We start from the raw sequence: 12,847 nt of genomic DNA, 5'->3' as shown, positions 1-12,847 counted from the left end.
GATGCCCTTCCAATTTCACTGTGCCCATTGGAAATGCATCTGGTGGTGACCTGAGAAAGGGTTTCTCTGCAGTGGCCCCCATGCTGTGGAATAACCTCTCCTTAGAGACATGGTGGGCATCTGCAATGGTGGTATTCTACCAGTTCCTGAAGATGTATCTATTTGTGAGGTCGTTTCCGAGAAGCGATTTCTTATAACAGCTCTATTAGAATATCAGTGGTATTTCTGTTTTAATGTCTGTTTGTTTTGTTGCTTTTATCTTGTAAACTCCTTGTTGTTTTACAGTGAAAGGCAGTATATAAATGTTGAAATAAATAAATGTGCTCTACTCAGTGAGCATAAATAAATCTTACACCAAATGTGTCTTAAATCTAAATAGTATAGTCACTGATCACCTTTGTATGTAGATCTTTAACTTTCTTGATGTGGATATGATCAAGGAAAAACAGAGTCACTATGGGAAGTGTAAAATATACTAGCACTTCAGCTTCCTCCTTGCCAGTAATTAAACCATGCACCCCAAAACAGGAATAAGGTCATTATTTATCAGAAAGGCATGCCTGTCAGTATCTCCTTTACAATACAGTGCTTAAGTAAAGGGGCTTTCCTCTCATTCTTTTCACCTCCACTAAGCCTGCTAAATTTTAATTTGCTCTCTATATTGTATATACCAACAGAGTCAGTAAACTAGGAAACATGAATAAGGACTTCAAAATACTGGTGTCTGCAGCTTGAATGGAAAGTGGGGGATGAATATAAGACATTTGTTCCACAGACTTAGTAAACATTCATGTTAAAGCTAATGAGTCATGTTCTTCTCACATTACTAACCAGTTTCATTATGTCTGCCAAAATAATGAAAGGACAAAATTGCATTATGGATCCACTGTACTTAACTTGAAAATAGGCATATTAACTACAACGTAACATCCCAGTATGGCCTCTCCCTTTACTCAAGTCTACTGTAATATAAGTACTGTACTTAAATTACAGTGTGCAATTATTAGTGAATGTAATAGATTCAATATTTTGCAAAATTAACTAGCTTTTGAGCCACAGTAACTATCTACTGTTTTTATACTGGAAGACCAGAGGCAACTCTCTTGCTTTATTTTATTTTTATTTATGGAAAGGATTATTGCTTCATGGGCAGGCAGCAAAGGTTTAACTTTCTGCATCCTTCCCATGCCTGTAACTATCCTCCACCTGGTCTTTGAAGAACTTATTCAGAAACGAACACATCTCTGAAGTATTCAGATATGTTATACTAAACGTTTTCAGATAAAGGACATCTAGCTGCTTGAGTCTATAATTAGCATTATTCAACTGATCATACTGTTGCCTGCCTGCCTGCTTTGCCAATTCTTTGTGCTGACACACACACCCCACTAAATACTCCACAGTCTACCAGCTAAACTCTTGAGGCCCTGTCTCTACTACAGAAACATAATTTTACTGGTATGGCTTCTCAAAGAATTATGGGAATTGTAGTTGCACGATGCCTGAGACTTCTCTGATAGAAGTCCCTCCCCTTCCTGCAAAACTACAATTGCTAGCATTCTCTGTTAAAGCAGTTTATGTCGGCAGAGTGGAAATACCCTTAACAGAACAGAACAAGAACAAACACTGAAATGTAGGATTCTGCCTGCCATGACTCTGACTGGAGAGTTTGTAGCTATTGTTTCATGTATGTTTTCAAAGCCTTTCTTTTTCTTTTTTAAGTCAAACCAGTTGTGCATCTGCACTGAAAACAGAATGAACTGGGACTTTCAAAAACAAGTAGAAACATGCCTAATGACTGTGTTTATTTTTGTCATTCCCGTGCATTTTTCATAGAGAGGTGAAAAAGGCAGATGTTCTTCTTGCTTTCCCCATCTTTCTTGATTTACATTCTGTTAAACTTTCAAGAAAAGTTCACAGCCAGCATACGACGTGTACTTGCAGTTTGAACGTAAGATAGGTCTTTGCTCTTAATGCAGTTAATACACACACACACACACACACACACACACACTGATATCTTTTAAGTTTAATTCAAAGCATACTGAGGTTTTCAGAACGTCTAGGAATCAGTATTACTTGGAACTTGTCAAATAGAAACAGTTTGGGGATTTTTGTACAGTCATACAAAGCATGCATGCCCCAACAGTATTTTATACTTTGCACTATGCCCTTTGGAAAGATGACTGTGTGATATCCTATTCCCATAGTGTGTGCATATGGAGGAGGGAATGGGCAGCAAATAGGTGAGTTAAGCCTATTGGTGGCAAGGGAAATGAGGACAGAGTAGAATGTTTGCATCTTGCTCAGAACCCTTGCCAATTTGGACCATACTGCCTGAAGGGTGCAAACTCTAAACAGAAATGAAATACACAACCTTCCCAGATTTTTTCCTTTTAAAAAATCCCATCCTATAAAAACTTCTCAGGTGGTAGATTATTGCTTGAAGAAGAAAAGGGAGAATGAGAGAGAGAGAGAAAGCTGTGTCACTTTTTGCAATTCACTTCAAGGGCAGTAACCAACAGGTGCCCTTTACAGTTGCATGGCATTCCAGAAGGCAAGGCAGTACCATCAGATGTGCTTTCTGAGAGGGAAAAGCAATACAAGTGTATCCAGGGCTTGGAAAGTGTGCATCAGAAAGATGCATGAAAAATGTCTTGTCTGCAAAGGCCTATTTTACTAGCTTCTGTGATACCTTATTACTACAATGTTTACTGTAAACAGCACGTACCTCTTTCACAATATGCAGAATATTGTCATAGTTCATTAACCAGTAATTAAGCAGACATTTTAACAAATATATTTTAGAACAGCTATATCTAAATTGTGGTTTCTAGGGATTTAACTACAGGGAAAAATTTATAGTACTAAAACAGAGATTCTGAATGTTACAGTACTTCTGTATACACCCAAGTTTCTGCCCAAACTAGGGAAAAGACTTTGGCTGGGGTTCACAAGAAAGTTCATATCGTGATGAATTGGCCTATTTCATGACCATATTATTGTTATTAGTCATCACAGAGGCCTTAGGTTGTACACAAATACCAGAAAAATACTCCCATTACAAACCAAAAGACAGAAATGGAAGTTAATTAGGCCTTATTGACTACTCCAGGCATAAACTGACATTTCACACTTGTCCACAAGGTGTCATTAGGCACACCTGTTTTATAAATGACACTGTACAAACTTAGACCATCAAATATACGACAGACCCTGTAAAAACTATATAGGTGCTCTTATGAATGTTAAAAAACCCTCTCTAGCATCTGTTTTCTTCCAGATTCTCATGTCAATCGTAATAGCATATTTTTAAAAGTTCACTACATTGTTACAGTTTAACATTACCTACAATGATAACAGATAAGCACATTTTCTCCCCCCCCCTAAAGCAAGAGTGAGGAATTTGTCATCCTCCAGATACACTGGACAACAAGTCCCATCATCCTTAACTATTGGCTAGGGCTGATGGAAATTGAAGTCCAACAACATCTAGAGGGCCAGTTTCCTTATCCTTGCTCTAAAAATACAGCCGTGACATCAACACCTGGAAACATGCACACCTCTCCCAATGAAATATTTTTACGCTTAAATACTACCCAATTATTCCCTCAGTGCTTAGGAATTACATACCTGAAGTATATAAAGCCAGACATAGAATTCCATAGCACTAAAAGGTGGAGTTAACGTGTCCCCCTGCCTAGTGAGTTTAACATGGTATGTGGCATAACGACACCAACGTCATCCTGTGACAGTCAGCTGAAAGCCAACTATGAAGAGAGAGACAGCTGTTTCTTTACTATCAGAAAGCAACAGGATCTCTAATATTCCAGTTCATCCTGGTTTGTAAGAAGATCGCCACTCTGCTTTTACTAGTGCTTCAGGTGCAGAAGCTACAGAATTACTTCTTTACTCAAGTGGTGTTTAAAGGGCCCTTTAAAAAGATGACACATTTTCTGAACTCAGGAAGAAAACAACTGTTGGAACTGACCAGGGTCCTAATGAATTATTGCCGGAGCTACTGTATGCCTTCTATAAACACTTCAGTGTGCAGTTGAAAAGATTCAGTTCTCTCGTTCTTCATCTGTCCTGACAGAAGCCACTTCCAGAGATACTTTATGGGCATCCCTGACCTTTCAGCTATTTCACTACATTTGTCTCTGTCACTCGCCTGTGCCATAGAGCACAACCTGACATGATGGGAGCCTCTGGACAAGAAATGGTACCCCATAGTTTTCTCTCCAATTCTTTTTTTTTTTAATTTTTAAGGAGAAAGAAATGGGAATATGTCTCCTGAAGAGTTCTTTCTTTCTTAAAAATAGCTTTAGAAATAACTGCCATCAAGAGCAGTATGTATGTAGTTAAACACACATGCTATTACTATTTCAGTGGGCCCTAACATAATACCGAATCAAACAATACTTAACCAAACAAGTAGGAACTGGATTGACAGCCAGGTGTTGAGAAAGAATGATTTAATTTTAACTCCCTGTTAATTTAACTTCCACTTCCCCAGTATTACCATGATGACTTGTTCACTTAGCATGTTGTTTTGAACAATGAAAACTTTCGTTCTTTTGTTTTTCAGCTACGGTGACTGAAAGAATGATGCAGCTGAAAAGAGGGCCTACATCCTATAATTTATTCTTTTTAGAAGGGTGGAGCGAGAGGAAATGTTTTCTTATTGTTTCCTTTTCACAAATACACATAGCAACAGCATTAGCAGCTATCCTTTTATAAATAAAGAAGGCACGTAAGTGACGGATGTTTAGCGCACGGGTCAGCATACTACGTTATATAAAGGTTTAAATGCTGACTTTCTTCAAGCCACCTTGATAAATTTTATGTATATAAAAATCTAACACTGTTTCTCAGCCTAGCCTAATTCATGGGGTTGTTGTGGGGATTAAATGATGAGTGGGAGAACAATGTGCACCAAGGTAAGATGTAAATGCCATGTAATAAATAAAATGTGTTTTATGTGGGCTAACCTTTGAAGACAGCTCATAAAGTGCAGTTAGTACAAAATACGGCAACTAGGATATACTGGGGCAATGTGTGTGGAACACATCTCACTACTCTTAAAATAGCTGCAGTGGTTTCTGGACCCAATTCAAGATGCTGGCTTTGACTTTTAAAGCCTTAAATAGTGGGACATAAAATAACACAAAGGAATGCTTTCTCCCACATGATTCTATCCAGGTATTAACGTCCTCACTGGAAGTTACTCTGTAGGTTCTTCATGATGACCCCTCAATAGAGCTTTCTCTGTCATAGCAGCCTTGGCTTAGAATGTTCTCCCAAAGAAGACCTGCTTAGTCCCATCTCTGTTTTATTTTGCAGGCAAGGCAAACATCTATTTACCCAAAACAAAAAAAAAATTTCCTTCCAGTAGCACCTTAAAGACCAACTAAGTTAGTTCTTGGTATGAGCTTTCGTGTGCATGCACACTTCTTCAGATACCTTCCGGTACCTTCAGGTATCTGAAGAAGTGTGCATGCACACGAAAGCTCATACCAAGAACTAACTTAGTTGGTCTTTAAGTGCTACTGGAAGGAAAAAATTTTTTTGTTTTGACTATGGCAGACCAACACGGCTACCTATCTGTAACTGGATCTATTTACCCAGGCTTTTTAATGTGTATTAGCTCCCCCGCCCCCCGCCGCACCCCCTGGCCTGCTTTCAGTATTTTATCGTTGATCTTTTTTTAAAAACAACAACAACAACAACAACCAGAAACCACTTGGGGAGATTCACCCAAAAGGTGTCATAGAAATAGTATAAATAAATAAGATTTAGGAGTAGTTACAACACAGATCATATGTCCAACAACTTATCCAATTTCACTTGAATTAAATTATTTAGCTGTGATCAAACAGCTGAATATACCTTACAATGAATGTTCCTATATAGATAAACAAAGCCTCAAAAAATAAGAACTGAAGTCAGTCACTTTAAAATGATACCACTACATAATCTCCAAGCATATGACAAGCCTTCATGCAAAGGTGAGGTTCTAGGATTAGTAAAAAAATACAATCCAAGCACATGCAGGTGCACATACACAACACAGGTGTATCTCGGAACATTACTCTAAACTACAGCTGTAAATGACAGCATTAATATTTCATAAGCATGTTTTTCTCCATTAAATCAGCTCATTACTTACATAATTACATGAGGTGATATTTGAGTAATCTCTCAAAAATATTATGACAGAGAATGTTTATTTGTGCAAATTAAGCCTACCAAAATCTACCAAAAGCTTTGTTTAGCCCATGCCCGTCTAAAAGATGCTGTTCTCCAACCATTTCTTTGTAAATGAGGAGTAAGTATTAGATTTATTGAGTTATAATGGCATTATTCTTGAAAGCAGAGCAAGTTTCTCTTCTTTTGTTTTCCATTAATGAATCAGCTGAAATCCAGACCAGTAAACAGATTATTGGATTTTGATCTGGGGCTAGCCACAAGATTGGGCAACTCACCATCTCTTGATCTTAGCCCCCCACCCCACCCTGCCGATCAAATGACAATTATGAGAATGTGAAAAGGAACACAGTAAAGGCCCCAAACATAGTTAAATCTGTGGCAGCACATAATGAAGAAAGTTACAGATATCTCAATTCTAAAGGGAGTGTGAGGGGCATGGAATCAAGGAAGAATAAGTATTTCCTTCTGCTAACTTTTCACTTGTCAAGGGAGACTATAATGAAATCAAATGAGGATACTGGCTATCCAAATTCCTTAGAAGAATCCAGATAAGTAGTTAATTATGAGAAACAACCACAAACATTTCAAGAACTTAAAGTACTGTTCAAAACAGCCTTGGCAGTAGTTCCAGACCTGTGTGTAGTAAGACATATGTAACCCAGTATATATAAAAGAGTAAATGGGAGCTGGACTTCCTATTCCCTACAGCAAACCACCAGACCCCAAAAAGCTCTACTGAGGATTAGGAGCCTCTGCTGAACGGACTACGGGGGAAGGGGGATTCCCCCAAATCATGCCATGGTACCTTCCATAAGTGGAACTCCCACAAGTGGAAGGTGCTTCTGCCTGATTTTGGGGGACCTCCCTTCTCCCACAGTCCATCCCACTCAGCAGAGGCTCAGAGCTCTTGGTGAAGCACTTTTGGGGGCAGGGGGGTGGGTTGCAACGGCAAGCAGGAATGTCAGCTAGCTCTGTGCTTAACTCTGGATCCAATCCATTATTTACACATGTTTGCCAATACAAAGCCAGCAATTTTAAAAAAGTTTTTTTCAGCCAGCTTGTGATGTGGCAAAGAAGATCAAACCAAGCAAGCGAGGCCACCCTATCACAGAAAAATGATGTTAGCTGCTTCCTACATATTAGCTGATGCTTAGGCAGATCAATTAAGTGCCATTTGTCAAGAGTTTTACAGTATCCCCACCTAAGTCATGTGCATGGTATATACTAGGTACATTTTAAAGCTTCTAATTCTGTTTCTCATAGCTAATCATTTAATTGGGCTATATGGGAGTGTGAAATAATGCAAGTCCATAGAGATAACTAGCCTATTACAGGTTTCCTGGTCATTCCCCAAAACTGTGACATCCGGATCCAGTTTGTATCAGTTGAAGTTCTGGTCGCCTTTCTACATGCAAGCCTTTCCATGCTGTTTGTTGTAGGAGGATACATTTAATAACTAGAAAGGAATGGATTTACACCCTCCCTTAGCTCCGTGGTCAGTTTATTTAGCCACAGTAGCAGCACAGGTTATAGCTGTTCCACCACAAGTTGCAGGACAGGGACAAAAATGATGGGCCGTCCCTACCATTATTAACTAGCTGAACTTCACGCCTAGCTATAATAGCTACTCTATATGAAGGAATAAACAGGCAACCAATTGCTCATCCGGGATAATTTTTTCCAGCCCTTCTGAAACAACAACAAAGAATGTACCCACTCCAGAGACATGGACTGAAATATACCTGTGCGTCCAGCTACAAATAAAGGTGCCTTGCCCTAGATAAACAAGTCACATAAATACAGGCTACTTATTTAATGACCTGGCCTTAACATCATCCTTTCTTCTTGGAACCCCATAAAGAACTGATACAATAAGCCTATTAAAAAAAAAACCTTTGTCTAATAATTCAAGGAAAAGCAACCCACGTCAATGCAACCATAGTATTTCACTACCTGATCTAGGAGTAGAGAATATTGTTCTCTCCTACAGATAGGTATGCTTAGAACCCGAATCTACAATATAATCTTTAGAAATTTCCATTCCTAAATTAAGTAACATTCTTGCCTATTTAGCAACACAGACATTAGTCGATTTATGGCAGTTTGGAGATGTTTATGCTTTCCTGTGCAGAAGGTATTTTCTACAGGTGTATTTCAAGGGGTGAACCTTGGAAAGCCGTGTCACCCAAACATTAAAGAATGTAGAAATCAAGAAGACAAACCCACTTCCAAGAACAATGTGATCTGGCTACCAGGTTTGAATCATCCTTTGCAAACATGTTCTTACCTCTTTGCCATGTCCTGCATATTTGAAAATCAAGTTCCTTGGCAAGGAAGACTCAGCCTGGGTTACATTGCAGCCTTCTGTGCTGGGCTCCGTGGGGTGATCATTTACAATGTAGGTACACTTGTCTTCAAATTCAGCCTCTGTCCATAGAGTCATGTCAGCATCCTTCATGTCCATTTTCATTATCAACTCTGGTCCTTTTCTTCACTGCTCTGGGATTCACAATATATGAACTACACAGTGTGGCAGCCTGGAAAAGAAAAGAAAATTTACTTCCCATTCCTTTCTCAGCACCTCTAGCATTGTGACCTAAATGCTGTCTATTGGCAAATAGATGGCATTAGTGGGATAGCTGAGGACTGACACCATATACCCTATACCCTATAAATTGAGCTGCCTTCCCTGAAGGAATGCTTTCAAGAGCTGGGGCTGGTAAAAATAACAAAGTCACAAAAAGTAATAGGAAAAGCATGTCTGAGAACAGCACCTGTGCACACCTCTTTAGAACCTTCCCTCAGTATCTGAACGGTAGGGGTGGGGGGGATGAATCTGCAGATTCAAGGCTTTGTGTGCAAAAGAGCCTGTGGAAAAGCTGCCTTGGAAAAGTGTCATAAACAAGGAAAGGAAAAGGAAGGAACTGCTGTCTGCGTCTGAATGGGCTAAAAATGGAAAGTGCACGTTGGACGAGCGGAACACAGGCTTGCCTTTTCCAAATGGGGAAGGCTGAACTTTCCCACCAGCTTCTAACACACAAACAACTTTCAAAAACAACGCTCCCCTCCCCTCTATTGACATCCTCTTATCCTCTGACATAGACAGCTGAGGGAGACTGTATCCTACCAACATCAGTCTGAAAACAGCCAGTCTGAAATAACTTGAAATATTCACTTGGATCAGAAAGAGACAAAAATACAGTAGTATTGTTTTCTGTGCCTTCCAAAAGAATTAAATACAAAGTGCAAAATCTACCATCAATATAGGGATTGAACTGCATTAGATATGCTGTATGGCATTGGCTCACTATTTCAAACCTCAGCCATGTACTCTCTTTCCACAGGCAAGCCTCCCCTCTGCTTCAGTTTCCCATCTACAATATCAGGAAAATATTTTTTTTTAGGGTTCCTATAAATGTTAGCACATACTATTTGTGTTCTACTCTCATTCAGAAAAGAACATATTTTCAAAGAAGTGGAGTAATAGTATTCTGTGGAAAAACTAAATATCTGAAGAACACACTTACAGAATTAAGTTTTACTTACCCATTAAAAAGATAATGTTAACATATCACTTTGTTTCCCCAGGTATAAAGTTACTGGATTAAACTACAGCATTTTCCAAAACAAAGGCTTTGGGCTCCAGCATTGTACTGCTAATCCTACCAGAGATTTTCATTTGTATCTTAGTAAAGCAGGGTCATATTTCCAACTCAAAGAAGTGTTTTTCAGAAGATGAAGTGTTTGGAAGAACAAAGTTATCAACTTAATTCCACACTTCCTCACAGCACTGAGCAGATTTAATAGTTCTTCATACGGTGCTTTTAATGGGCTTGATGAGATCAAATCCTAGTACAATCTGAACAATACCTTTACCACTTTGTAGGCTATGACAAGAGAACTAATACTGAAACTCAGTGAACCGGCAGTTGCCACTAGCAGTGAAAGAATTAATCATCATAAAAACAAAGGTCTCTCGAACTTAAAGAGAAAGTCTCCAAGGAGAACCTTAACAGGTTTGCCGTCTCCATTCAAAAGAGTGCTAAAATCATCTGTCTCCCGGACAGGAGTAGGAAGAAAATTTCTTACCAAGGTACAGTCCACAAATAATTCCAGCTGGCAGCACGACGTTTCAGGTAAGTCTCACACATATCTACAGAGTAAACATTACTTCTTCCACTGGCCGGGTTCAAGTAATACCAATAGAGCTAGCTTCTTTTGCTTCTGCTTCTGCTTCTGGCTCTGTCTTTACTGTCAGACAGGTGCTGCTGCACTTACTGCTTCAACTTCTTTGAAACACTGGAGGGCTGAATGTTACGATACTTTCAGTCTGTGTTAACCAAACAGACTCTTCCTTTCTCCTCCCTGTTTCAGGTTTCCTATTAGCCACTCATCTGATTTACTCACAGTCACGGCTGCCAAGAGCAGGGGGTGGGGCTATACCTGTAACTCACACAGGTATATCCAATGAAACTCTGATCCACTCAGAAGGAATTTTTCCTTTCAGCAGATCACACCAATACAGATTTTCCTGTTAACACGTATGCCTGCTAACATTCTGCTGGCATCCAGCTTAACTCGCATGCAAAAGGACAAACATTTGGTGGTGTAACACTAGAAACTATTACCTAGTGCTTAAATCTGTTTATTTTAACTGGGCATTTTTCAAACAAACATGCTTACAATTTCCAAAAAAAGTATTTGCAACAATATTGTTCTCCAGGTTGCATATTTTCTTACAATTCTGAGTAGTTTTATATTTTACAAGGTAATCTTACACATGTCTACTGAAAAGTAAGCCCCACTGAGTCCAACAGGACTTGCTCCAAGGTAAGTGAATGTAAGATTTCAGCCTTAACTTTGCAGTATTTTAAAAGTGAATCATTTCAAAGTGGAAACTAAGCCTGTCCCTGCTTTAAGAGAGAATGGGTCATATGCTAACAGAAAGAAAAGTTCCATCAGTGATGCTTTCATTAGACACAATCACTTAAGGAGCATGTTGCTGATCAAAGAAGTATTGGTGTGAATATAATTAAGAGGAACATGTGCGGTTTCTTTTTCCTCCTCTCCCTGTTAGTGAATTGCCTTGAAGGAAGGACATCCTGTGATGATGGCATACAGTGTCCTGTTTGTTTATTATTAAGCGCACAGACCTTGCATTCCTATTTCTCATTACCAAACAAACCAGATGCCTAACTTCCTTCAGTGGTCCTTGTCTTCATTGAGGAATCCTTCAGCTCACAACAGTTATGATGATGCATACTTCCAATTATAGTCACTCACAATATTACAAACATCACCCAGTCAGTTCACCAAAGGACAAGTCTCCTACTTTTCCTTTTTACATCACATCAGCAGACATGTTTTATTATTATCATGCCTTTCCTCTTACGTGGGCAGAAACTTGTTTTGACTTGCTATAAAAATGCAAAACACAACTACCTGTCTATATGGAAATCTGCATTGTTCGAAGAAATGTCCATTCTGTCTGATGCATACACCATACCATCACCCTCCTGAAGTTCTTACAGAAGAAGGTGAAAAGGATTATATGTCATTCTAGGTGACGCAGTACTGAGAATAGTACATATCTGTGTAAAGACCTTTGGCATCTTCTAATAGAGAAGTACTCATACCGTTGGACATAAGTAGGACAACAGCGCCAAACAAGTGTCCTGGCTTAACTGTTACTGGTACGTAATTCCACAAGAAAGGTGGTAAGGGCATCACGCTGATGGGTATAAAGGTAATTGGATATGCAGTAGGAAGAAACATTTGTTTAAAGCAAAGAAATCTGGCCACCTTGACTTGGGTAATTAACTGATGCTGAGATAGAATCAGAGGACTATTAACAACAATAGAGGCTACTTAAAAACATACTCAGCATTGACATAGTAAGTCTGTGGCCTATAGATATATGGTAACCCACACACCAACACATTCCTGTAGCTACTCAGAAATACATTGATTTGGGGAGGGATCTTTATAACCTCAGCTTTATCATATGGCTGGAAGTTACAGGTGGCTAGCTCTCCAAATCAGGAGTATAAATTAAAATGACCATCCCACAGCTGATGGTTGTCTCTTTCCATTCAGGGTGGCCAGAGATCAGTTTCTGTCTATTGCTCCCATAACACCTGTGGGAACAAATCATGTAAATCATGTGACTGACATGGTTTCTTCCCACCATGTCACTGTCCTACAGTGATGGGCAACCTCAGATATCCATGGCAACTGACATGACAGCTTCCTATAAATGTTGCTGCTAATAAGCAACAGAACTTGTCCTACAGAAGCGGTGAACATGCAACTCATGTAACATGGCCTGAGTCACTTCACATGGAGTGGAAAAACAACGTAGTCATACTGAAGCTGCCTACCCCACCCACTATACCAAGATATAAGTCTCACTTTGACATGGATATGTCTCAGAGCTTTCTAGGTCCCTGGTAATTTAAAAATAAAAAGCAGAAATTACAAAAACAAAATTATTAACAAACAACTTTTCAGCGCAGGCTTTTTCTGGCCTATCACTAAAAAAGAATGGTGATTCTTCTTGCCTATCATGAAATAGCTATTTTGCTTTTCATTTGATTGAAACAATGACGGTGGGCGTTGGAAGGCTAAACTCTGTTTG

General features: G+C 39.2%; 1 protein-coding gene across 6 annotated transcripts in view; it reads right to left on the bottom strand.

Annotated features, from left to right (window-relative positions):
• PRDM1 (PR/SET domain 1) overlaps nt 1-12,847 on the bottom strand; it is an 86,329-nt gene that overhangs the window by 12,175 nt on the left and 61,307 nt on the right. For 5 of the 6 annotated variants that reach the window (XM_053381561.1, XM_053381560.1, XM_053381562.1 and 2 more), the window contains one exon: nt 8,498-8,747. In XM_053381561.1, coding sequence (XP_053237536.1) covers nt 8,498-8,680 — 183 coding nt within the window. In that variant the 5' untranslated portion in view covers nt 8,681-8,747. Of the gene's footprint in view, nt 1-8,497; nt 8,748-10,299; nt 10,699-12,847 lie in introns of those variants that run through there. The other variant, XM_053381563.1, reaches the window with a different exon arrangement.

Source organism: Podarcis raffonei, chromosome 3 (genome assembly GCF_027172205.1).
Source record: "Podarcis raffonei isolate rPodRaf1 chromosome 3, rPodRaf1.pri, whole genome shotgun sequence".
Classification (NCBI taxonomy): Eukaryota; Metazoa; Chordata; class Lepidosauria; order Squamata; family Lacertidae; genus Podarcis; species Podarcis raffonei.
The sequence above is the reverse complement of the archived record's forward strand: the minus strand, read 5'-3'. Positions and strand labels throughout refer to the sequence as shown.